Here is a 27,964-nt window from a genome sequence, read left to right as displayed (position 1 = left end):
GGTTTTGTTTCCCGACTCCAGCCGCCCAGCAGGGCCCCCGGGGTGGGCTCCGGGCCGCGCCGCCCCGGCCCCACACCCCCCGCCCGGTTCCCTCCTTCTTCGGCCGCGAACGGAGAACGGGAAACGAAACCGCCAGCCCGGTGCCGCCGGCGAGAGCCCCGCTTCGTGCCCCCACGCAGCTCCTTCCCTCCTCGACCCCTCACGCCGCCTCCATTTCAGTCAGCAGGGCCCAGGACCGGCCCGCCCCGGACCCGAGGCGAGGGCGGCCGCAGAGCGGCCCGCTGCCTCCCAGCCCCGCGGCTTCGCCCCTCCTCCGGCCGCCCGCAGGTGAGGCCGGCCCCGGGGCGGCGCTGCCGCGGCCCGCCCGCCTCGTCTCGGCCGGGAGAAACACCTGTGGTGTCTGCGAGCCACCGCCGTCGCCGACAGGTACGTGAGGGCGGCCCTGCCCGCCCCGGGGAGTGCCGAGGGGCCCAGGCTTCGTCTGTTCCCGGAGGCTCCCTCCGCCCCGGCTTCTTGTCCTTGGGGCGGTGTTTCCTCCCGGTGAGGGAAGGTAAAAGCAGCTGGGGCTTCCCGGGGGGGAGAGGTGAGTGAGAAACTGGCTGCCGGGAGGGGTGTCGGGGGCGGCGGTGCCAGGCGGGACCACCGGGGGCTCTTCCAGAGACTTCTATATCTGTATATAAATATACATATAGGTGTGTGTCAAACCAAGCACTCCTTGTGCTTCTCGTTACAACAACCTGTCGGGTGCCCTTTGCGTGAAAGGGGCCCTGTCCAAAAGCAAAGCAACCAGTTGCTCGGTCTGGGATTCCCCCTCCCCGCCATTTTGCGCCGTCGGGGGGCGGCTGTACCGGGCTGCCCCCCCGGAGGGAGGGGACCGGGGCCGGGATCGGGCCGGCTCTCGGTGTGTCCTCTCCGCGGGACGCTTTCATTTTTAGCGTTTCCCACGATAATAGGATTCAAAGGTCAGGTTTATACTGTAAGCGGTGCGATATGAGGCTGTTACTTTACAGCGGTGCTTACACCTCAGCCTGAGGAGGGAGTCCGGCGGTTGCCTGCACAGGGGTATGACCCGACCGAATAGGGTTCTGGACGTTAAAAATGCGTGAAAATGGAATGGTTTAGTGGTTTGATAGTAGGGAGGTGAATTTGCGCCCTTCTTGGCCATCTCCACTGACTTTGTGGGACGAAAAGTTTCTGTGTGCCGGTCCTATGGTGGAATTGGAGCTGGCATCCACACGAAGCCTCACAAGGAACAGAAAATGGGGTAAAGATGACGGCGAATGTTATGTGACTGAGATTCAACACTGTAAGCCGTAAAATATTTCTTAAAGAGTATCTCTAGCTATATAGTGATACATTGTGCTTTTACGGCTTTCTTTCCTCCTCTTTGTTACCAGTCCTTTGAAAATTAATTCCTCTTCACCCCCTGTTATAATAGATTTATAAAATTATTTCACTTTCCAGCATTCTTTCTATATGTGTTGCATCGCGTATTTGGCATGTAGTTAAAATCTGTATCAGTGTGCACATGCTCAAGGGGCTGACCGCATGTTGTACATGGAACTTTCTTTCCAACCTTTCCAGATGTCTGAGCGATGACCTTGTTCTTCTGTAGTCAGTTTTCCAGACAGAAGGTGACACAGGGTTTAGTTAAGGCCGGTTTAGCTCCTTGGGGGCAGGGGAGGCTGTGGTAGGCTGGGAGTGCAGACCAGAACCGGTTTCTCTCGTTTGCTGCTGTTAGCATTCCTGCAATTCCTTCCGTTCACCCCTCTTCATACCCTGGTAGAATTTGTCCAACAAAAGGCTGAAACCCTTTAGGGCAGACAAAAGAGGCTAAGCGTCTCATCCCACACTTGCGCTGGCAGATAAAGCAGCAAGCCTGAAATCTGAGGGAAAGGCTCGTTCCCAGTTAGATGCCTTTCCCCTTCCCGCAGGGGTAAGTGAGTGCACAGCCAGGAGTTTCCTGTCCTTGATGCTGTGTGTTGTATTGATGACCTTCCTGGGCGTTTGGCTTCTTTTTTCGCTTTTTTTTTTTTTTTTCTTTTCTTTTCAACACAGTTGAGCTGTTGGCCCGTTACTTGGTCTCTGAGCTGAATGATCGCTGAACTTCTCATCTGGTCTTTTACTTCTGAAAGTCCAACCTAGGTGGCTGGATGCAGGAGCAAAGCTCCTCATGGAGCAGTAGTCAGGGCCGCTGAAGATAGGAGCCTTGCTTATGACACCAAAGTCTCTTCCAAGGAGGAGCGACCCCTGCTTTTGGGAGGTGTTTTGGCGTTTAAGTGTGATTTTGCCACTGACTTGTTACAGACCTTTGATACGCAGCTAAAAGAGCATGCCATTTTAGCTTCAAATCTAGCAGTTTGCTGAGAGGTCTCTGAATAGATCTAAGTCAGGCAGTCATGTTTCTCTAACCAAAGAAATTCCTTTTTAAAGCTGCTTTTGCACAAGTTGCTTATTCCAGTGTCTTCAGACAAAAATATGCAGTAATGCTAGGTTCAACTAACTTTAATAAGTGAAATGAAACCGAGTTCCCTGTGTCGTTTTCTTCATTGTTGGAGCAGGAATTCAAAAAGTAAATAAACATGGGGAGAAGTAAACTGTATTTTTAAAGTTCTGCTGGGTTGAATAAATGTTTAATAATAGTACCACTGGGGAGATGTGTTAACAGTATTTTTTGTACTCCCCTATGAACTCTTAAGCTTTTTTTAAAAATATGGATAGAGCCATGAAGTCATTGTGTGACTGAGATGAGTTAGTATTCTACGTGCTTATGTGGGTATTGGTTTGTATCAGTTTTAAATGTAACAGTTTGGTTTTTTTCAGATAAATAGTTCAGAGACAAAACAGTCCTTGGTGGAAAGGGTTTGTGCATAGTTATAGAAGTAAGTGTTTATGCTGTGCTGACTGGATTGGTTTAATTTTGAAATTCAGATAGAACAGAACAGTCGTCGCTTGTAGGCATTGTGTTATTGAAACTGTAATTCCCATTTTAAAAATTACAATGTTTCTTTTTTTTTAATGAGATGTAACAGAACATTGTAAGTCTAGGATAAGGATTTACCCTACCAGGCCATATAAACCACAGTCCAAGATGTTGCTGTAGCTAGGCGTGTAGGATGCAGTTCTGAGAGATGGAAATCAGGGGACCTAGGCAGGCTGCTGCTCAGGAATGGGTTGAGCAGCCAAAACCACATGGGGGTGACTCCCCACCCAGCATTAGTGTGATTAGGTCTTGCTGCTCACCACGTCCACAGCTGGGGTTTCAGATTTCTTGCTGGCTTCTGCACCAACCCACTGCCAGGTAAATGATACAGACTGACTGTGGGAACCACGTACAACCTGCTTGTGAGTTACATGAGGCTGGATTCACACAGGTTGACCCCTTTGCTCTTGAAGAAAAAAGACATGACATTTGTATTTGGCAGCTTTCTTGCACATCCCCTGCTTCAGTGGCCTAGATGAGCTGCAGAAAAGAAGCAGCTATTTCCTATCCAGGAATGAAGAGGTATGGTTAGGATTTAAATTGTTTATAAAAAACAAAAAAAACCAAAACCAAATCCCACACATTATTTTTCTTGAAAAAAACAGGCTATATGAACAGTATAAAAATTTTAGTGTCAAAATAAGTACAGAAAAAAAGTAATTTGGAAAATGTAAAGTCTTATTGGTTTCAATTGATGCCTCCCTCTCATGCCCCCCCCCAAAAAAAAAAACCCCAATCAACAAAACAAATCTTTTGAATTTGTGGGGGAAAGTACTGATGACAGGAAAGTTTGAATCAGCAATGTCTAAGACTGCAAAGGGATGAAAGTACGGAGTAATTGTAAAAATATTGCCAAAAGACCTTTATTTTAGCAACACTGCCGGATATTACTATGATAAGAGACAGATTCTGTTGCACATATACACTGTTCAAGCCTGACAACTTGAAAACTGACAACTCAGTTCTTGGCTTTTCAAGGAGCCAATTATCAAAAAAGCTTTCTTTGCATCAAATGAGAGACTGGCAGTTAGTATTACCAGTATACTAAAGAGTGGCTTAGTTGAACCATCAAATTTTCCCTGACCCTAACTAAACTAAAATAAGCTCTTTTGTTACAAAATGCAAAGCATTTTTAAAAGAGAACTAAATATAATCATTGACTTATAATATCTGGTTTCAGAAACAAGAACATTTGAGGGAAGAAAAAAAAATAAAGAAGAAATGATTATTCCTTCTCTGCTTCTAGTGGAAGTCATACTTTGTTTATACTTACCAAATCTTTCATTCTTTATTGCTGAGTTCACTTTATATGATATTGATGCAATTCATGTTCTTTGGGAGTTTTTCTCCTCCTCCGGCTCACTCTGTCTTTTGGAGGCGTAATCTTTGATCTGTGATGACAATAATTTTCACAGCACATGTAGACAGTGACTGCAGATGAAAAGTAAGTAGTATGTGCTGATGAACATACAATAAGTAACAATCCTCTAATCATGCAAATATAGAATCACAGAATGGTTTGGGTTGGAAGGGACCTTAAAGATCATCTAGTTCCATCCCGCCCTGCCATGGGGGGTTGAGTCAAACCACACATTTGTGAGAAATTTTGAATCCTGGGAGTGCTGCCGTTTATTACACCTGGGGCTGCAGGTGCCTCTGAGAATCAAGGACTGTGTCCAATGCCAGGCACTCAGCACTGAATTCCAGCTGTTATTTGGGTTTTTCTGTAGACTGGTGGCTATTCTCAGTTTTCTTTTATTCTCAAGCCAATTCTTTATGTCGGGCTAGTCTCCATATTCTTAGTTCTTTGAAAAGCAAAGCATATTTCTCTATTTCTCGGTCTCAAAAATGGTTTGGGGAAACCCCAAATATATAGGTATTCCTTTAAGCTATTTTTTCATGTTTTTAAACTACTCCAAAAGTAAGGATTATATTTCTGGTTTCACCATTCAGGGTGCGTGGCAGGTCTGTCGGCCAAGGGAAGCAAGCTAGTATCGGCTCTCCCGAGGGAGCTGCTCTGTTCATATTACTTACGTGTTGTCTCTTGGCAAACTCAAAGGTAGTCTTCAAATCATCTAAGAGAAGAGTTTTGTTTAATGACTTCCAAAGGATCTCATTGGAAATTGTTGGCAGAAGCAAAGATGGATTCCATTTTTGGAGACCATTCCTTCTCCTCTTCCCTGTGTACAAGCCTTTGCCTCTGTGACTACATCCACTGCGTTACTTAACAAGAGGGAAAGACAGTCATCTCAGTAGAAATGAATGGTTCTTCTTCAGAAGAACCACCACCTTCTGTGCAGAAGCTGAACAAGGAATTACATGTAAAGAAAAAATACCGTTCTGAGACTGTAATTAAAAATATATCTTTGCACACGTGCACAGGGACTAAAAATCACACTGTTGAGGCATCTCTGGCATTCCTGAAGGTTTGTGTGCTAGGCTTAGGAAGTGCATTGATATTCTTTTAACAAACTTTGTGGCTTTGTATTCATATAGAAACTTTTAATTTTAAAAAACCATAGTAATTCTATTGTAGGATATCATGTCGTCACCAGGGTAGGTCATCACCAAGGCTGAATCTCAAGATTAGCTGTGCAGACTTCTGCATCTTGATGTGATGAATCAACTGATAGCAATTCTAAGCTGCTATTTCTGAGGCCAAGCAATGTAAGAGGATGTAACAGCTGATGTGCTGATAGGGAAAAAAAAATGGTGAGACACAACAATCTTGGGTTTCATTTCAAGCTACATTAGCGGGCACAGATTTTCTGCTTATTATCCCCAGTTGGTACTCATTCAACTTCTTTCTTATCTCATCTCTTCTCTCTTATCTTGTTTAAATCCCATTTCTTTCACTTAACCTTCTCAGTAACCTTTCCTGAACTCCTATCTTACTCACATGCTTCTTTAGAGGTTGGAAAATTTCAGCCCACAAATAAAGTTGTGAAGAACTGAAAATAGGGTCTCAGACTTGGAACTTTCAGGTGATATGAACTAGGCTATGATACCAATCCTGTCCATAGTAAAGAAAATCCCCAGCAGTGTAACTTCATTGCCTTTCAGTGATGTCTGCCTGAAGGGCTTTTTCTTTGATTTGTTCATTCTGAAGATATCTTTTATACTTTTTTACATTAATATATTCTGGGAATATTTCTTTTAACTGTAAATTCTTAGCAAAGACTGTAGTTGACATTGTGTGCTGTGTAGTGCTTGTATTTTACTAGGTTTTTCTAACTTTGAAATTAAGCCTGCTGAAGACTTTGGGATTCCTATTCTATATGGCTCCCACAGCCATCAAGGAATACACTGTCTTTGGCATGATGCTGCAGGGTCATGGTGATAAAGCTGAACATCAGACCTTCAAGAAGAACATTCATGAGGAGTTAGTTGTTCTCTGACATACAGTGATGTTCTCTGACATAAGTGACATACAGTAACAGCATAGTGCATGTACCAAGTTTCTGCAGATAGACACTTTAAAACAAAACAAACAAAAAAAATTAAACTAAACCTTAAACTCCTTACAGAGTTCTTGGGCATTTGCATGCCCTCATGATAGCCCCGCCATGGGGGTTTTGCAGGCCATTGCAGGCTCATGCTGATGAGCATGGGGAACTTGGGCTAGGTGCGAAAAGGGATGCACAGGAAAAAGTTACAAGTTTGTTTACAAGGAAATAGATCTATTTTCCCCCGCTAGTCTCCAATGAAGAGTCTCTGTAAATATCCACATCTTAATATTCTCCTGATATCATATGACCAACACTATTTCTTTTGTTTGCCTGATGTTGCTCTCCCAAACCTCTGTTGCTTTATGCACACGCACATGTATGTCTACTAAAACTTTTCCACTGAGATGCCTATCAGCTAAAAAGTTGTAGAGCCCTCTCTGTGTGAACATTAAAGAAAACCTGTTCCATGTCATTTGTTATACTGCTGAATATAAGGTCTATAAATGCAGGATAACGTGCACACTGAGAGACCAGTGTATTGGATGCTACATCCTGAAATGCTTCGTAGTATCTTTTGTCACATAGGTAAGAAGAACTAGAGAAGATTCAGAACATAAAGCTAGCGAGTCCATTTCTATTTTTAAGAAGGTGTTGAACTATTAGTGAAGAATGCATAACCTGCCATACAAGAAATTGGAAAAAGCAAGGTGTTTCTGTTCACAGTCCTTCCACATCCATCTTTATTATTATCATTCGGTATTTTAACCTAGTATGTGAGGCAAAATATACATAATCTTTCATGTGTTTACAAATATTAAATACATGGAAACAATTAAAAAAGTCAACAGTTTTATGGGCTTTTTTTCTCTAAATCACAATCTCCCTTCTCTTCTGGTGAATGTTACTAACAAAAGCCTGCAGTGTCATGGGAGCTTCCACTTTTGGAAGCTGTCCCAAGCTTGAGAAGCTACTTGCTTGACACTTGAATTTGAGGCTGAAATTCAAAAATTTGTAACGTTCCCTACAAAGCTGGCGTTGAAAAAACCCTATGTACCAAGGACTGATCTCTGTAGCTTCAGAGAATACCGACACTCCTAGCAGCTCATTTATATTTAGCTTCAATAAGTGGTAGCATGGAAACCATGGGATTCTAAGGAGTCCCTTGCTGAAGCTGGGTGCTTTTGGGGTGACTTTACCACAGAAGGTGGATAATTCCTGAATTCTTCAGAAGAGGGTTTTTAGTATAAGCAGTGATCCAATGCTTGGGAGGAAATACTTGACCTGGATGAGCTAGAGAGGTGGGCCTGAGCAAACCTTATGAAGTTCAACAAGGCCAAGTGCAAGGTCCTACACTCGGGTCCAGACAACCCTCGTTATCAATACAGGCTGGGGGATGATGTGATAGAGAGCAGCCCTGCGGAAAAGGACTTGGGGGTACTTGTGGGTGAAAAGCTGGACATGAAACAACAATGTGTGCTTGCAGCCCAGAAGGCCACTTGCATCCTGGATTGCATCAAAAGAACTGTGGCCAGTAGATCCAGAGAGATGATTCTCCCCCTTTACTTTGCTCTCTTGAGACCCCACCTGGAGTACTGTGTCCAGCTCTGGAGCCCTCAGCACAAGAAGGACATGGACTTGCTGGAGCAGGTCCAGAGGAGGGCCACGAAGATGACCAGAGGGCTGAAGCACCTCTGCTATGAAGACAGGCTGAGAGAGTTGGGGTTGTTCAGCCTGGAGAAGAGAAGGCTCTGGGGAGACCTTGTAGTGGCCTTCCAGTACCTGAAGGGGGCCTACAGGAAAGATGGGGAGGGGCTGTTTGCAAGGGCATGTAGCGACAGGACGAGGGGCAATGGCTTTAAACTAGAGCAGGGTGGGTTTAGATTAGGCATTAGGAAGAAGTCCTTTACAATGGGGGTGGTGAGACACTGGCACAGGTTGCCCAGAGAGGTGGTGGAGGCCCCATCCCTGGAGACATTCAAGGCCAGGCTTGGTGAGGCTCTGAGCAACCTGATCTAGTTGAAGATGTCCCTGCTTACTGCAGGGGGGTTGGACTGGATGACCTTTGAAGGTCCCTTCCAACCCAACACATTCTATGATTCTAACATAGGAGTGAGAGCCTATCCCAACTCAGTCGAGGTCAGCGTGAGTTACAGTGGTGATTTCCTTGGGCACAGAATCTCACCCTGTGTATGCAAGAATGACACTAAACCTGTAGGCAAGTTTTCATGTTAAACTCAGAATCCAGAAATAACCAGTACCTGTAGGCTTGGTATCATCTTCCCTGCTCCAGTGTATCCACTGGGTCTTGATTATTTGGCAATGGTTTTTTGATTTTGCCTAATGGTAGGAAAATTCTTTTGCAACAGTGTTCAGGTAGCAGAGTAAATTGTGGTTATGTTTGCAGCTTTGTTTGTCTCTGCATCTGGACTTATTAGATGTACTGTTTTGCTTGACAGAAAGATTAAGCAGACTTGACAAACTCACAGTTGTAACCTTATCTTTGCAGTCAGAAGCCTACAAGTCAGGATAAAAGATACGTTACTCAGACTTGCAAAGGAAAATGCTTCAGGAAAAATGAAAAGGAAAAAAAAAAAGAAATTTTTGTGCTTGATTTAACAGCTGTTTTTACAAGTAGAGGTTGTAGTACTGCATATTGATGTTACAAAAATGCAAGTGATATTACAGGTCTTTTTATGAGTCTGAAGTTTTGTTCTGGGTGTGATGGCCTCATTGATTGCTTACTGTTAGCCGGTGACATCTCATGTATAAATATCTAATGTTTTGCTGTAGTTAAAATAATAAGAAGAAAGACAGTGATATGAACCTGAAAGCTAGTAATTTTTAAGTAATTAATTGTGGTTAACGTCACATACTGCATTTCTTAATTCCTCTGACAACCTGGTAACTTTTCTCGTACCTTATTTTTTTTATCACTTAAAAAAGGCTTCTCTCCCCTTTTTGCAAAAGATCCATGCAAAGAAACTGGTTGTTTACTGAAAAGCCTCTGAGAATATCCAAGTGTAGAATGTTACAAACTAGGAACCATTAAAAGTGCCGACTAAAAGAAATGAATTGTAAACCAGGGAAAAATCTTATCCTTAATTTTTTGTAGTTATCTTTTTGTAACAACAGTAGGTAAAAGTTTTTGGATAGAAATGTCATTTTAATTATAAGATGCCTTTGAATGGTTAAAATAGCTTCTTGTTCCAGCCATAAACCTAGTAGTGTCTAATTTTTATAAATGGGATTGTTCTAAGTTCACCTTTCAGTTTCTTTTTCATTTCTTCTCTCGTCTTTCTTTCCCAGCAGACAGGAAGTGTGAATGTGACTTGGCTCTAGAGCCAAATGATCCTTATCTGCCCTTGGGATAACTTACTTAAAGCATTTTCTTCTCAGGATTTTAAAGTCAGATGATGAGAAAAATTTACACTAAAGTTTAAGAAGCCTCATGAAAGCCTACAGAAGCCTGGCTGAACCTGTGAAAAAAGAAAGAGGGGAATAGGTAAAAATTCTGTACCAAAAACTGGATGGAAAAGAACAAATACTTCACTCTAGAATGACACTTCTCAACAGAAGCTCATAAAGAGCTCTGCTGTGATACCATTACTGACACTGAATAGCACGCATCTCCTCGGGGAATCCCGTTTATTTTTACCAAGTATCTACCAGGTGGGTGCAGGATGGGGTGCAAGTAGGTGGTTTTGGTTCTAGCAGCTGTAGTTGGGGGAAGCAGAACCAAATTTCATTGTAGTCCTGGTACCTGTGAAAGTACTTTGAAGGCAAATATGTCTCAGCATGAGCTAAGAGTGGCAAGATCCGATTAGGTGAAGAGTGGCAGAACTGCTTCCTGATTAATCAAGGAGCTAACGCTGCTTCGAGGCATTGATTCATGAAAACATTGAACACATAATTCATTTTAGCTGGATTTCTGTTGAGCGTATATGCGAGTTAGTGCTTCATGGCTGTCCTGAATGCTTTCCTCAACCTGGGTCTAATAGGGCTGTATATTCATTTTACGCTGAGGCATGGCAAGTGACTTACAGGTGTGTGTTCTTAATATATAAATAAAAGTGAAGAAAAGGATAAAAATCCATGTTTGGAAGGAGGCAGAATATGCTGTCAAGTGCTTTGTTGCATTGATGGGATTCTCAAAGTTTATGCTTGAGTGTGTGACTGTTCCTGAAAACTAATCTAGTAAGCAGTGTGCAAGGTTGGGTTTTTGTTTTGGTAGGGTTTGTGTCGTTTTTTGTGTGTGTGGGTGCTGTATAATCTTAATTGACCCTCTGAGAGAACGGAAGGCTTCTTCATCCTGGCCCTGAATTCTTTCCAGGGTTTGGCATCTAAGCTTCTTCTCAAAGATAAAAAAATCTGTTTTAGTAATATTCATTCTGGCTGTTTCATAATGGCATTCGTTGATTATAGCCAACAGCTAAGAAAAAGACAGCACATATATTAATCAGTCTAAAGAAACAATGGGTTTTTTGCCAACCATGTTGGTAAAGCAAGTGTGTTATGTAGCATTTCTGCTGAGGTAAGCTGTGTGTCCACATTCTTGGAAAAGAGTATGAATGTTGTTCGAGGAAAAACTAGGGATTTATTTAAAAGGTTAAATTGCAAATTATGGCAGTTAGAGGAGAAGAGCCTCACCTGACAACCTTATTTACTTCTGATCATTGCATTAATGAGTAATTTGTATGTTTTTCTCCTCTGCTATGTGGCCTTGCTGTTTTCCACAGCTGACTTAAGGTATCCTTGTCCCCCTTATTTTTATATACTGCTTATTAAATATTTATTAAACATATCAAAGGGAATATTGTTGGAAGGTGCATAACATGGTAAGTTGCCGGGTACACAAGCTTCTCTTTCAGGTCACCTGCAGGGCTTGAGTGCCTGAAAACCTACCAGTTGTTTTTTAACCCTGCTACATCCTTTGATTTAATAAAAAACATTGTTTCCCTCTGTGTCTTGTTTAAATTCGGACCTTTGAGTCTCTTCTCTTGTTGTAGTAGTACTTTAGCCTGTAACAACACTGTAGACTGTAGCAACACTAAAGCTTACTTCAACATGTAATGTAAAATTTTTGTATGTTTTCCATTTTTGTGATGTGCTGACAGAGAAGAATAATGAATAAACAATATGGCCTTGTTAGATGCTAGCATAGGATTAAGTAAGTGTGTATACAACTGCTGCACTCGTATCTTTAGATTTGTGTAGTGATTAGCATATGTATGTTTTTGAAAGTTCAAAAAGATCTGAATACCAGTGTTGTTAAGTACCTCTGAAGAGCCTTCTAGTTGTGTTTCATGGAGATTAATGGGCTAATATGTGTCATTTCTGCAATATGTTACCAGTGTTAGATTTCTTACGTGGGAAATAGGATTTATTATTTTCCAGATGTTAGAAATTTTGATTCCTTCCTAGGATGGTAATTTGTGCCTGTTTGGGAGTGCAGTTAAAGAGGGAAAGGTAATAAACCAGGTGCAATGACAGCGAGTAGTTTTACATGACAGTAGAGAATTGGTGAGATTTCTTTTGAAGTTGACTTTTGTTAAAGTATGGAAAAGATCTCTTAGCAGAATCCAGTTAATAATGGGAAGTCATTATTTCAGCCACCATGCTACTGCTACCACTTAATTTCTTTTTCTACAGTCTCTTTCCCAAGAACTGCTCTGTAACGTGCATGAATATAGACAGATAAGTCCCTTTTGATAATGTGATGAAGGCTTCAGGAATGAAGCCTTTATGATGGGGCAATGGTTCCACAATCATTATTACCAAATATACATGCAAACGGATCAGCCAGCAGTAAAACATCTGATCCAGATCATGCAGTGATGCAGAATCCCATTTCTGTCAATTCAGTCAAAGTGCATCGAGGCAGCAAAAAACATAAATCCTTGTTTATGTCAGCTTCAGGAGGGCGGGAGATACTTGATGCCGTATAAGTCTTTCTGATAAAAAAGTTAACCTGACAAAATTTGGATTCGTTAACCTAAGCAAATTTGAATTCGTAGAGTTTGTTTATGCAGTGTCATTTCTTTCTTTCATGCGACCTCAGTTTTTCTGATCCAGTACAGGGAACTTGAAAGTCACACTTAATATATCACTGAACCATGACACGAGATGCTTCTCATGCAGATTTGAGCTAGTCTTCTGTATGCCATACCAGGTAAGAGAATTATGCCTCTAAAAGACACAGGCATAAACAAACACGAAGGAAAATAGACAGGAAGCCTTTTTAGCCATATTTCAATCTTTAAGTCTACTTTAGGATTGAGTTTTGGGGGGTCTTTATGTGGTTTTTTTTGCGTGGGTTTTTTTTTGTGTGTTTGTTGTTTTTCTTTCTGTTTGTTTTTTTTTTTTTTTTTTTCCACCCAGCTTTTACAATTTAGTATGGAGAGACCTGCCTTTTCCTCCCTCCTTTTCTATGTCTTTTTCTTCCTCTAATTCCTATTACTCCATAGTCTTGGCAGACAAATTTACTATTTTATTGTGCAGTTTTGCACATACAAGAATTCTTTGTGCTCTTCCACAAAGGATTACCTATCACAGAATCTTGCTCACAAAAGCCAGCAAAATAAAGTGCGAGTTGCTAGTGAGTTTTAGTTTTGGTGGCAAGATGAGCTAGAAACATTTTAGCATTGTCTTTACAATTCTAACACCAAGAAAACAGTTGAAACTCTTTAAATGTAAAATTGTTTTTCAGTTTTTGTTAAGTTGTAACTCCAAAGCATCTACAGAAATCTAGCGTGGGATGAGATTTTAAAAATTAAGATTCTGAGGCTAGGATGTGCTGATGTGAGGGGGAATTTGAGGTGGACTGAATATGGAAGGAAGTTGGGCTCAAGGTTAGATTTTAAGTGACTGTTGTTGCTGCTCAATAATATTGATAGTATCAAACATGTGAACTCTTTTGGGCCCTCCTAAGCCCCTTGGTACAAGCAGATCAATGTCTGAGTTCTCACCTGAAACACTTACTAGACTGCTTTAGCAGCTTCACGGACATAGTGGATTGAACCTTTGTAGTAAAACACGACAGGGTTTCACAATACTAAATTTCCTGCCTTGCACAGTAAGGTAGGATGAATTGGACGGGTGGAAAGCGTTTCATCTTAACACTTGTGAATTAACGGAAAAATAACTGTTTCAGGCAAACCAACAACTAGGTAGGTTTAAGTGCACTGATTGAGAAACAATCCAGTGCAAATGAAGAATCAGTGGAATGATAAGTGCTGTTATCATCATTTTACTTGATTTTGAATTGAGATTAAAAACTAAACGTGGGGCTGTATGTTCACCATATAAAATGGCTTTTGGAACTCAGCTCCTGTGCTTTACAGTAGCATTTTGTTTTGGTGCAGCTCGGAGGTAGGAGGGGTGATGGTAAGCGTGGGTATTGCTGCCTCACAGCAAGAACTGGAAACATTGGCCTGTGTTGCATAAATGTAAGAAAAAATTAATTTATTTAAAAAGCCCTAATTTATTCCATCCAGAGGAATCCCCAGTGAATAATTATGCAATTAAAAAAACCCCTTTTTATCATAATACACCAACCCTTTGTCCAGTAACTTGTCAGATTAATTTAATTAAAAAACACAGTCTTAAAAATATACTTGTCTGCAATTGAAAGTGTGTAATCCCTTGAGATGGAAGCGCTAGTTAAACACGAGTTCAGCCCAATGTAATTCTGCCACATTAGCGTGTATTACAGTATATTAATTTAGAGAACAAGTTCCATAGATGACTGATCATTAATGTTTATTATGATTACATTATAATAATCTTTGTTTAGTCAATAAACATTTACGCTGAATCAAAAAATGGTGGTGTAGTGTCTCGTATTGCAGCCACTTATCCATGTTCAGATAATTTTGTCCTAATGATACAGCAAGCATACATGGCTTTCTGTTAATTGGTTATACATTAGGCACTTTTTTTTCCCCATGTGCTTGCGCTCTGCCAGATGAACGAGTGGATGTGATAAGAAAATAGCTGCACTGTTTCAGACAACAAAGGAGTATTTCCAAAACCTCTTTGCTAGTAATGGGTAGAAATAATCCCTTCAATTTAGTGCTTTCAGAAGTGGGAATGGCTGATACATGCGGATATTTATACGCAGTGTGGAAACAATTTCTATTTCACTCTGACATGCTTAATTCTTCCAATTTTTGACTCCTTCCAGCAGAGAAGGTATGGTAGGGCAGGGGGGGAAAGAGACCGTGCATACATATTTCATGGTCAATGAAATGACAACGCATCACTGGCTTCCCAGTAGAAGAGGAAAATGAGTGATGGGCAGTCTGTAGGTTCAAAGTATAACCTGCTCTGTTTACCTACCTGCTCCAGTCCTGCAACAGAGGCAATCATAAGCATTATAGAGGCAGGCAAGTTGCAATATACTTTGAGACTGGACATACTATGTAACTGTGGGAAAATGTTTTATTAGGTGAGTGAGGTTTGCATGGCAGCCTGCAGTCCGCAGTCAGCTCTCAGAGGAAAGACAGGAGGGGACAGAGTTGGATTTATGTATCCCACGGGGCTTGTTCATGGCCCAGGACAGCCTGTAAAGGATGTCCCAAATTGCAACACTGCCCATGCCGCAGGAAGGGTGTGCTTGTGCTGCAGTAGGCAGTAACCTGTACTTTTGCATCTCTTTCCCACTCTAGCATCTTTACTATTTTAGGTAGTAACGTTCTAAATTTTTTTATATAGAAATGTGTGTATGTGTAAAAAACCTAATGAATACGCTATTTTCCCCCAAGGTTCTCTCTGAGAGGAAAAATAATTCTGTCCAGCAAAAACTAAACTTCTCATTTCAGAAGCGTGCTACACAGTGTTTACCATCCTCCCTGCTGAGAATTCACTTCCTTGCACAGCGTAGCAAAAATTGCTTTATCTGTTTTATATAGAGTGGATGTTTGCTTTAAATGAATGCAGTGTTGGTTAAAAATTACCCAGTTGATGGCATCAGAAACTGAAGTCTGATTTTATCATCAGAACAAGTAGCATGTAGGCACCTCCTCCCCTCCCTTTAACATTAATAATTTTTTGTTCTAAACAAGGTTTGAACCAACGGGGGTTAAGAGGAGGCTTCAAAATTACACTTAATCATCTCTGATAAAAATGCTTACTCTTTCTCTTAAGTTACTGGTCTCTCCTATCTTTGCTGCTATAAGTCCATGTGGTGAACATAGAGTTTGCTTTGTATTCACACTGAATTCATGCTAGTAACTCAGTGATGAACATTGTTTGTGTACCACGTTATTGAGCCATAAAGCTTCAGCAAACTCTATATCACAAATGAAAACTGTTGCTTAGAAAATTACAGTTCTGGTTGCCAATATGATTGTAAGTACTAAGGGAATACGAACAAATACATTTAGTCATTCAGTCAGGTTTCATCATTAACAGTTTAAGAAGAAAAAGTATACTGGGGTGAATTCTTAAGCCTTAATAATTTAGGAAGTTGTACTAATAAGAAGAACTGTCTGCAGATTTCAGACAGAATTCTGTTCTAACAAATATCAGAGTAGCAGTAAGAAATCCCCTTTGTTCCTGGGTGGTCTGCAACCTTGGAGGTTCATTTATCCATGTGCAGCCTGAGAGCTCAAAAACTGATCGTGCCAGGAGTGGGAGAGATGGGAACAGAGAGAACTTCAGGCAGGAGAACTTGTGTTAACCAGCGGATTTGGTGGTGGTTGCAGGTAAAATTAGGTACAGAGGAACTAAGCCAAGATGAAGGAATTAGGGAGAAGCTGGGGAAAAAAAGATCATGGTGGAAAAGAAAACAGAGAGATGAACAAAGGGGAAGGCCAGACAGAAAGAAGGAGAAAGGAAGAGCTTGGTGGATGGGAAAATAGGGAAACAAACTGAGAGGGGTTAAATCAAGGGAGGAATAAAGAGCCACTTGAGAGGGCACAGAGCAGTATGACTGAAAACACATTCATGGCCACATGAATTTGGGCTTCTTCCCGAGTTTAGGACAATATATACCACCACCACATAAACGCTGGTCTCCTGTTTTCCAGGCACTGAATGGATGAGCCTAGTAGAAAATTGCTTTCTGAGAAATAAGTGCTGTTTGATCAGTGTGTAACTTGGTATGATAGAACACAGAGACTCATGACAGGGAGACCGTCTTCCTTTCTTTCTGATTTTCAAGGCTGTGTCTCAATCCATCACAGGAATTAACCTTTGCATGTGCTCCTTCTCTGATCGTTACATGAAAAGAAGATCAAAATCCCCCAAACTGATGCAATATAGAAAGGGTAAAGTCTTTGTTTGGATTCTTTCTAGGGCCATATGCATTTAATTTTTACTCTTCCATTTTAACATAATATTTTTCATCTTAGCCTTAAAACCAGATAAGTTCTTACGTTATTTCTGGGACAAGGTAGTAATGCTACAGCACAGTGTTATTTCATATGGAGATGGGTATTATAAATTCTTTACTGTCTTTGTTCCTTCTGAAAGAACAGAGGTGTCAACCTAACATGTAGGAACACAAACAGTGTTAAAATGTATGCACAAGGTAAATGCTGAACAGTTGCAGGAATATTTCTCATATTTTGATTTAAATCTCAGCACGACATTTTTGATGGAAATCAATTTATATAGATGCAATTAGGAATAGCAATTATGCTTTTAAAGTTGATTGAAATATCCATAAGTACTTGGATAATCTTTTGTAAACTTGCATTGAACTTTTCAAAATAATTATTTTCTAATTGTAAATACTAATTTACCAAACTGTGTATCATCATCCTTCAAATTATTTTTTTTTCTATTTGTTGAATTATTTTTTCCTTTGAAAATGAATTTTTCATGAAAAGTTTCGTTAAAAATGTATTGACTTTGCAGGGAGATGTGGCCAGTTCTAGGAATTTGTGTACATTTATCTTTACTGCACCAAAATCAATGGAATTTACTACATCAGTAAAATTAATTTGGGATTAGAGCCCAAATGGAAAATTTAGTAAAATTAGAGCTGTTTAAATTTTCCTGAATTTCAGGGTTCAGTAACACCTCTCATCAACATTGATGTGTGGAAGTAACACTAGAATATTTACTTCACAGTGTTTTTGTTTTGAAAAGGGTATTTCAGCTCTGTGCAAAACCGGAGATGCAGCCGTGCAGCTTTGCCTGCTGCCTGCAAAGCCTGGCTGTGCAGCTGGCCTCCTTGCAGGGTACGGGAGTCCAGGCTGTAGGGTCAATCTGTGCTGGCTCTCAGGGTGGAAGGAGAAGTCATTGCAGCAATGAGGAGACTGCGCCTTTGGTTTCATCCACCTACTTCTTGTTTTTTGTTTGGTGGGTTGTATTTTGGGTTTGGGTTGGTTTTTTTTTTGCTTACGCGCGTCCCTTTTCTGTTCTGGTCAATATGATACAGTTGGGTGTTTAGATCACACATCTAAACATCTCTATCACAGAGTATAGGCCTGACTTTAGGGCCCTACATGTTCTCTGAAAGATGCAATCTGCTGTCAGATATAACAGAGAAGCGCGCCTGTAGGTTATAGGCTCCCTCTTCCTTCATCCCTTGGTGCTGGCTGAAGGTTATAGCAGCAAACAGGGCTGTACCACATCTCCTCCCTACCTGAGCCTCTAAGTGTGCAGCAGTAGCAGTGCATTGACTGCTGTCATAGAATCGTAGAATGGTTCGGGTTGGAAGGGACCTTAAAGATCATCTAGTTCCAACTCCCCTGCCATGGGCAGGGACACCTCCCACTAGACCAGGCTGCTCAAAGCCCCATCCAGCCTGGCCTTGAGCACTTCCAGGGATGGGGCATCCACAGCTTCCCTGGGCAACCTGTTCCAGTGTCTCACCACCCTCACAGTAAAGAATTTCTTCCTAATATCTAATATAAATCTCCCCTCTTTCAGTTTAAAACCGTTACCCCTCGTCCTATCACAGTCACGATGCTAGGAAGGCAAATGAGGCACCATCTTTTGCAGGAAAAGTGGTGGGGTTTTGTTTGGTGTGCGTGTGTGTTGTCCCCCTCCTTGGGAAACACTATACCAAATGCCCCCAATAGTTTTGGGGACTCTGGGTCCTATGTGTAAACCTTTGCTACTTGTTTGGTTCCATATAAACAACTGCCTGACACAAAGAAAGAAGAGAAGCAAAAGAGAGTAGAGGGAGAGAGAGAGGAAAGACGGTAGCCGAGAAGTGTTAGTATGGCAGCTATTGAATTAAAAAAGAAAAAATTGGTGCGGCAGCTGGGGCATCTGGGACAGGGAGCTGGCTGGAGGGAAAGGCTGATGTGTGAAGAGGCAGTGAGGGAACGCTGCCATCAACTGTACTACTTGCTTGGGTGTACAGCTGCTCTGCTGCTGAACCAGTTTCTTTTTTTAAAAACTAATCCATGCATTGTGTATGTGAAAATACATGAATCCTCTTGATTTTATTTATTTTGTCCCCCAAATCGGTCTAGGTTGTGACAGACCAACCCTCTGAATAGGAAGGCAGACTTTTGACATTAGCTGAACTAGACCCAAATCAGTCCTTAAAATAAAGGAGGCCCGATTTTGGTGATTTTCACCAACATATTGCCAGCAAAGAATAGTAGGTTGATAAAGCATATAAAAATAAATTATGTCAAATAACCTGAAACAAACTGATAATGAAGAACACAGTCTTTGGGTTTGGTAGTGTGGGAAATACATGGAGGAAAATTATTCAGTGCAGAAGGCCTATGGGAAGAAAAGCAGGATGCTTTGAATACACTTTTCAGGAGTATATTATGCACTCAGTTCATGCGTTGTTGCGTTTATAAATTCCATAGCAAAGTTCCTGCAGTATTATGAATAATAAAATAAACTTCTGAAACCACTTTACCTGGTTTTGTAGACGATACCGCTTAGCAAATACGGGGTGTACTTAGAATTCTCATCCTATCAAAATGTAAATTGCAGACTGATGTTACACTGTGAGCTGTGTCACACCTTTTAAATGTAACAAAGAATATCAGTGGAAGGCAAGAACATTCGGGGGCGAGGAAAAAAAGAAGAGAAACCACGCTATTTAAATTTGAAGAAGAACATATCTGACAGCTGAGTGAACAAAAAGAATAGGCATCAAAGACGTCTGCGCCTTGACAAATGTTGGGAGGAATCCCTCGCTTTTGTTTGGACTATCTGTAGATGCGAGTTCATTATCAAGCAGTTCTGTGTGCGTGGTTGCCTTTATTTTCGATATAGTAATGTTCTTTTAGGGCTGTCAGTAAGTAATAACCTTGCCTGTGGAGGGATATAGGATGTGGTATTTTTGTAAAATACTTCCAGATTTCTTTTATTAATAAAAAGCTTGTCTGGCTCTTTTGAGGGCTTTTTTTACTGCTTTTTTTTGGTGGGGTGAGGGGGGAAGGCACTAAATCTGACAGTTTACTAGAAACGATGATACGTGGCATGGAACGCTATTAAGGAGATTATGTTATCTCCTAGGAACAGAGAATGCTGCGGTCAACGGGAAATCAATTTCCGAGGGTGCTACAGTAAATTTGTCTTGTAACTGGAAACTTTCTAATTGCTGCCCCAAGGGAACAGTAAGCTGAAAACCAGGCAGATGGTTTCTTCCCATTTCCCTTATTCTTTGATTCCGTCTAAATTATTTCTAGCTTTCTAGTAACTTTGTGTGTTAAATGTCTGCAAATGTTTTAACGCTATCATAGTTGCTCTCACTTGTACAGTAACTTTGCTGTTCAAAAGCCAGATGTTTTTCAGCAGGTTTTGGGAGAGATTTAAATTTGTCCTCTTTAGATTGAGATGCTACTTCTCACTATAGAGTTAGCAATTAGTATGAAGGAGAAATTGTTTTTTATTCCATGCTATGCAGCAGGAGGATTGTATTTTTTTTACTTCAAGTGTGAGCTCAAGGAGATGACTTTTTTCGCTGTTCCGTCAATTCATCGAGACTTCCATTACTCACGTCATCTGAAAAGCATTCTAGTGTCAAAGATATAGCCTCGTTTTTATGACTTATGATTTTATTTATGATTTACGGTAAAAATTCAATAGGATGGAAAGGCCTTGTACAAATAGGTACTTTAGAAGGAAGCTGGAGCCCCATTTCCTTATCAGAGCTTTGGGAAATATTTGATTGGGATAAAGTCTATGAAGATCAGATATATTTAACATTGGCTTTCTTTGTTCTGAAAGTTTGGCTGAATGCAGGTGATAGTCTATGAAAACAGAATTGGAAAACGTAACAGAAAAATAAGTCACAGAGATCTTATTGTGATCAAGTTCCAGCTTCATCAAAGAGCGGAAAGACATGCTTGAAATAGTTGAGTTGAAGATTAAGAGGTGTGAATACAAATGTGAGCTGTAGGTTGAATTCGGAGCCTGTTGAAGACCTCTCCATATCATTACATTCGTACAAGATGTAAACGTTTTGTTTAGGAAAAAAAGTTGGGAGGAAATTGTTCAGGTAAGATAGAAAAAGTCAGCTTTCCCTTTTTTTTTTCAACTACACTTTGCTTCAAAAACATTTTTAAATTTTGTTTATTCAAAGTAGATACTTATGTACCATTTACTCCTGGCCATCGCAGGTATACATGATTGGATAATATACCAAGTACTTATGAGCAAACTATGTCAATTACTAAATAATCTATACTACCTGCAACAAATTAGTTGTTAAAAAAACATGCATTATCACACCAGTTGCTAATTGTTAATTTTAGAGATGTCTGAATACCACTCAGAACAATAATAAACAAATTAATTACTGTTTGGAATATCAATCACTAAGTGTTGGGGGGTTTTGCATCATAATTTAAAAACAACAATGGAATTATCATTTTGAATACCATGCGGTAAAGTTAACATGAACTGAAATATATCTGGCCCAGAATTGCTTTCATTTGTTTTAGAAAATTGTTGCTTAGTGAGAAATTGCATAATTTTCTCTTTTGAACTTAATGGGACTTTTCTCTGTATGTACTTTTTAACTTCAGAGTTTCTTGTAAGTGGAGATAATAATTTTCAACAAGAAACAAATCAGATTGTTATAAAATAGTTGGTAAAGCATTTGAAAACCTTCGAAATGGTAGAACTGTGTTTATATTTTATCTGTGATGCAGCAAGTTACGGAAATGCATGGTTGCCATTGGTGATAATTAATGTAAAAAGTAAGAATGTGAAATGTTTTGAAAATTTGTAGAAAACCTTCATTAGCCATCAGAAGCTATTTTAATATTAAGATGGTTAGCAGGTACTTGTTTTACTGTAGTACCTGGGAGCTGTAGTCATATGCTAGGATGCAGATTTGTTTTGCCTGTATAAATTGAAACTCAAAGTATAAGACTGCGTTAGCCGGTTAGAGCCTGGCTCTAGTTCACACATGTAGAACCTGTGGTCACTGTAATGACTAATTCCTCCTCAGAAAAATAGGTAGACATCTGCTTATAATTAGACGGATGTTTACATGCTGCTTTGATGTGCATTTTACTTCTAGAAAACTTTTATATATCTCTTCTCTGGTTAAAAAAAAAGAAAAAAAAGGATAGTATCTAGCTTTCAGTCTTGTGGGTCTGGAATAAACCTACTTAACCTACTTAAGCTTTGGGATGTGCAGGGTGGGCAGCAGGAAGCAGGCAGAGTGTCTGGTCTTGTTTGATTTTGGTCCAAAATAATTTCCCAGTATCAGTGCTTTGAAGTAGCAATACAGTATCTAACCTCTTGGCAGGGAAGAATATGCTTGTATATGCCTTTTCTCAAGAACGAAGCCATAAATGTCCCTGTTTTCTTTTTATTTAACGTGCTTCGATGAAACCAAACTGGTATGAAACAGTAGTTTTAAATTAAATTAAAAGGAGAGTATGAAAAACTCAATTTATTTCTCACCTCCACACCCGAGACTGGACTTTTAGTTTAAGGGAAGTACTGCTATTGCTGCTTGGAGCAGCTGCTTGGAGAAACAGATCTTCTAAATAGTATTCTTCACTCCTGATGCTCGCTTTGGGTGTGTTAGTATTCTGTTTACAAAGCACTCCACAGAGTGTTTGACAAAGAGAAGTGATCACGCACAGGAAGTGCTGTTTTTTCATTTTTTTATATGTTAATGCTCACTTGAAATTTTCATGAAGCTCTTTCATGTGAAATGTGCAGTGTAAAACGTTTCCTGTAATAAGACTTAAAACTGCTATAGAATAAGTGATTTTTTTGGGAGGGTATAGAGTGTATATCTTCTTCATCAGGGAAATAAAATTAAGATAAAATTAAGGTGTAGGCTGTTTCTGTAAGTGAATTAATCTGCAATTCTGATGTTTATCATTACAAATGTGTAATATGTAGGTATTTTTAAAAAGAACCACTGCCTCCTCAGTAAAGCCAGATCAGTTTGTTGAAAGTGTTGTTATTGTACATAACTTTTCTTTTTTGGGCTGGGGCTGCTGTTTTAAAATAGTTCTGTAGTAGTCTGTGTTGTAAGAACATGGTGCTCAAATGAAGATAAGCTGGTTCCTCAGCAATAGTTGGTCAGTAGGATTTAGGGGGTGGGGGTTGTTTTCTTTTTATATCTGTATAGTATGTAAAATATGCCACATTGTGATGACAGCTACTATTGTTTATTTTTGTAGGATTGACCCAAGGACCGTTTCATCCTGCAGGAATCAGTTAGCAAGACCTGCATAGGCTTATTCCTAAGGGGAAACATGTCTGAGATTGACTATGAGAAGTTAGCTGAAATAGGTAAATATTTTTTATTATACTTCAAATGGCATCTGTGTAGAGTTACAGGTGATTTAATAGAGCATCTTCAGTAAGTGAGAGGCTTCACCAACATTTTGTAATACTTTTTGGAGCAATCCAATATAAGTTACAGCCACTGTCCTGATGTGTACCCTATAAAAGCCATTAGGGTTGAAGGTTAGTTTAATACATGCAGCTTTTATGAATTATTGGTAGATGTTCCTAGTGCAATTCTAGGCTATTGGAATATCACCATCATCACATATTGTGGCACAAATGGGAGTCATTACTCCAAAGAGACAAGTATTGAATGAGCATAGAGATTGCTGTATTGCATGTTGTCTCCAAAGATGTTAGTCGCGCTGAGCAATATGACTACGGCCTCATCATTTTGAAAGATCAGTGTTACATTTTTTTTTCCTTGAATTTTTGAGCATGCCAGGCTAAATCCCAGAGCAAGACTTTAGAGCTTCAGCAGCAGGTTGGCGCGCTCTCTCTCTCTTTTTTTTTTTTTTTTTTTTTAAAGTCAGGACCTGTTTCCAAATCTACGGATTTGGATCTACAAGCAATTTTCCCTTCAGCCTTGGCGAGCTCTGGATCAGGCCCCTCATGTCGCCCAGCCTGTGCTGAACAGTGATAACACTGTGAGTAGTAACAGATGATCCTCTGCTATGGCTCATGGAGCAGGGCAATAAACCCCTCTATCATTTCCAGGAGAGAAATGGAGCTGAGGCTCAGTTTGGAACAATGAGTCGTCTTTTTTGTTTGCGTTTATTACAAAACATCTCTTGAGCTCCAGTCGTCTTGTTCACAGGTTTAAAAAAAGAAAGAAAAAAAAGGAAAAGAAAAAGAATATACAAAGAATTATCTTACTAGGTTAGAGTTAACTAGCTTTTCAGTAGATGTTGGGACTTCTTTAGTCCCTGTGAATAGCTGGAATACAAATAGGTGTGTGTATTTACTTTGTTTCTCTAGTTCTTTGCTGTCTCTCAAAGCAAGATAGCTTGGTATCTTTACTTTGTTTACAAATTCTTACCCTTGCTTTTTGGAAAAGTGTCTCTTCTTATGCGCAGTACAAAATAATTTTTTACAGAAGGAGTTGGTCTCTGCCTCTCTGTACCAAAGCCTGCAGTTAGCACATTGGTTGTTTCTGTTGTCTTCAACATACGTTTCACTTTTAATAAAGCCTGTTAAGTTTCAGTGGATTCTGGTAAATGGGTCACAGCTCCTGATTTGCGTCCTCACAGACTAGCATTTTCTGTTTCTTTTTCTCTCTCCCCTTTGCAACTTTCTGTTACTTTAGGTGGTTACGGTGCTCAGACCTGAAAAACCCCCCTACTAAACAAAATAGCATTTTCCTTGTTCTGGATTTTAATGTGACTTAAATATATAATAAAGGAAAAAATTGTGAAATCTATATACTGCATTATGTTTGCGTTATTTTTCCCAGCTCTTTGAATAAAAACATTATTTAAAGTGAAAGAATACTTTTCCAGTTGTAGTTAGTGTAGCTTTTTATATATGTTACACTTTTAAAGGGTAGAAAAATGCAAATTTTGGAGAGGATAATAAGAACTTAAACTTTTTTGCTTGTATGAGGAGGACTCAAATTGTGTCTATCTAAAAGCAGATATATTATTATTTTTTCCTGTAGGACTGCTGATTTATCTTTTGAGGAGGCTTTAATGTGAATTTGGACATAAAGAAATGTAAAAGTGGTAGACGTGTTCCTGCCTCCTCTTTGTCATTGAGAAGCCCAGTCACTAGTGGCATTTTTCATCCTTGTGAAATGCATTTTTAGTACAAGTCACGTTAAAAATAAAAATGAGACGATAAAGCTTTCATGTGGTTGTTTATAGGATAGAAAGATACTGGGAAACTGTGAGTGGAAAGCATTCAGAAATATTTAGTAAGAGTTTTTCTCTAGCACTTATTAGCTACTGGCACATAAATCTGGCTGAAATCAATATATTCTCTCTGCTGTAGTGTGTCTTGCGTGATGGTCAAGGCATATGAAATACACAGATGATCAGAAGGCAAAATATTCTTGAAGTACTTTTTAAAGTGGCAGTAATCATGTTATAGACAAAACTGTTAATTCTACCTTATTAAAACTTGTATAAGAGATGGATCACATACAGGGGTGGTGCACCTTATCAGAATGTTAATTTTTCTCTTTACGTGTACCTTTTCTTCACTTAAGCCACCAAGACACCTGTGTGTTAATGTGTCAATAGAATGGTATTACAGTCAGTTTCTAGAAGACGTTCATTTGAATAGTGTAGAAACACTAGTGACAGTAATTATCCCAGAATCTGTTCATTTGGGTATGGCTTAGGATCAGCTCTTTTTGGACCTTGGAACAGTTTGGAAAAAAACTTGGTAAAAAAAACCCAAAACGAAACCAAAAAACCCTAGAACAAGATCTGTTGACCTCGTGTTTCTTATTTCAGTGCAGAGTAGATTTTAACTCAAGGATCTAGTCCAGAATCTACTGAAGTTGGGGGAAGGATGCCAATTGATTTTACTGGGCTTTTGAGCAGACCTCTACACCTTTGCTTGACCTCTAGCTGGAGTATATGCTGGATGGACATTCAGCCGCCTTGCCTATTGCAACTTCAGAAGGTTAAAGAATTTCAAGGAAACGGGGGATTCTAAGGGAGGTGAGGTGGAGGTTTTTTGCCCTTTGTTACCTTTATGCAAAGTATTGAGTCTGCTCTCAGAGAACGTGCACACTGGGTGTTAATGTGGAGTAGCTGTCAACGCACATGTTAGTGTACTGAAACTGACTTCTCCATTTGGGCAACCTTGAAATAAAAGGCAAGAAGCTGTAGATGGATACAACAAACAGATTGTGGGAGTGTAGGAAATGAGACAACACCAGCAGCCGTGAATAGCAAGGTCACAGCATGCCAGCTGTCTGGTCGTTGTCAAGACTTTTGTGAGAATCACAATAGATATTAATCTTAAGGAGGACATGAAGGTAGCTTTGACGTATTGAGGGGTTGCTTTTCCCACATGGGAAAAAGGGTAAAGAACGAGAAAGTGATTTGAAACTACAATAAGTGGTGATAAAGGCCTGTGTGTTTGTCAAACTGAGCTAAAATTGAACCCTTCAATAATGTATCGGATGTAACAGTTTTTCTCTGTTCATTAGCACATAAGTGTTCTTGCTTGCTCCTTTAGAATTGCAGAAAGATGAAGCAGAAGATATGCAGTCAGAACAGGAAGAAGCATTTGTGCCTCCACCACTCGAGGATCCTGAGCTAAATATCAATCACCCCTATTATGATGTTGCGAGACATGGCATCATCCAGTTAGCAGGTATGTTTGGAAAACGCTATGGCTTTACCTTACGACAACCCTTACCACATTTTTCTTACTGTACTGCTCAAGGTGATGATGCATAGGAATCACATTGATGCTTTCAGCCTTCATCCTAAAAAGCAGCTGAAGGGTAATATGTGAACTCAGTGCTTTTCTACGGATGAATTATGAGCCAAATATTTGAGTTTAATCTTGCTTTAAAATATAACTGTAGCAATATATTATAATGTAAGGCCTAACTGTGTCTGTAACGGATCTGTATTTTATTTGCGATAAGCTGTTTTGCTTTCTGAATAACCTGAAGTCTTGTGTAGCCACACGTAATCATTTTTCTAGTCTGGCCTGGAAAGGGCGTGCAAATGAAGAGATATGGATTACTGTGTAAAAACTAATAAAATTCAGAAAGGAAACTGTTGTTGTGAATGTTTGTCACCTGACTTTCTGTTGTGACATGGAGAGAAGTTACGGGTACATAGCATATTTGAATATTAGACCATTTAATGTTTACAGTTATTTATTTTTAAACCATTCTGGCAACGTGTAAGACATGCAGGCATATTTATGCTATAAAAGCACCTCTTTAAAGTATGCGTTGCATGTTCCTTTTGGCTTATTTTTGACATCAATGTGCTTGTTAAAATAGCATTAATAATCACAATCCTGAACTAAAGGAATGTATACACTAAGAAACAAATAGCGGCATTTAACACTGCTCCTCCTAAGGAAGTCTAAGATTGTGTTGTATTGTGCACACTTTTTTACCTCATACTTTAGTGAGCATAGATTGTGATTTTTTCAGGAAAACTATGAATTCAGGTTATACAATTCAAGCCATAGACAGGATGTCATCCAGGTGAATATCAACTTTAGCAAAACCAATCCCCTAGTGAGGTATGATTGCCTAGGGCAGTGAAATCTGTGGTAATTTGACTTTTGACTTAGAGTGGGAGGAGAATTTTACCCATTGTAACTTCTCTTCTTGACCCTAGTTATACACAGAATAATAATTACCTTTTACCTTCTTCGAAAATAACCCCCCAACATAAGACTCAAATCCATAGACAAGGGAATAGCAGATTCACATTCTTGTGATTCAAAAGCTACTACCTGCTAATGCGCTAGGATGTTTCTCACTCAAGCACCAGTTTTGGAATGGGGGAAATACCAAGATACCGAAATTATTAATGAAACCATTGAAATCAAACTGACAAAGTGTGAAATAGATGTGTTAACAGACACACTGGATGCACCAGAGCCACTATAACTGTCCGCCTAAGAACCTCTTCCATCTGCCGTATTAGGCAGTGCTACATGATAACGCTTTAAAAGAGAACTTGCTCCGTATCAGTGTTTGCTTGAATTAAAGTCAAAACATTAGGTATACTGCTTTAAATTCACTGGTGCAAATGGAGGTACTTGCAAGATGAATCTTGGCTGAAATGTATTATCTCTGATGGTTTTGTCTTTAATACTGCAGTATTTTGTAGGAAAAAAAGTCCCCTGGCCATTGTTTAAG

The 27,964-nt window shown here is 39.9% G+C and overlaps 1 protein-coding gene across 5 annotated transcripts in view; it reads left to right on the top strand.

Annotated features, from left to right (window-relative positions):
- The first annotated feature begins 259 nt into the window (after positions 1-259).
- Positions 260-27,964, top strand: part of ARHGAP8 (Rho GTPase activating protein 8) — an 80,231-nt gene continuing 52,526 nt past the window's right edge. Inside the window, exons 1-4 of one of the 5 annotated variants that reach the window (XM_074590645.1) lie at positions 327-426; positions 23,010-23,121; positions 25,692-25,784; positions 26,308-26,445. In XM_074590645.1, coding sequence (XP_074446746.1) covers positions 23,085-23,121; positions 25,692-25,784; positions 26,308-26,445 — 268 coding nt within the window. In that variant the 5' untranslated portion in view covers positions 327-426; positions 23,010-23,084. Of the gene's footprint in view, positions 427-454; positions 584-23,009; positions 23,122-25,691; positions 25,785-26,307; positions 26,446-27,964 lie in introns of those variants that run through there. The other 4 variants (XM_074590636.1, XM_074590655.1, XM_074590664.1 and 1 more) reach the window with 4 other exon arrangements.

This window comes from Larus michahellis, chromosome 1 (assembly GCF_964199755.1).
Source record: "Larus michahellis chromosome 1, bLarMic1.1, whole genome shotgun sequence".
NCBI classification, from domain to species: Eukaryota; Metazoa; Chordata; class Aves; order Charadriiformes; family Laridae; genus Larus; species Larus michahellis.
This window is presented reverse-complemented; position numbering and strand designations above follow the sequence as displayed.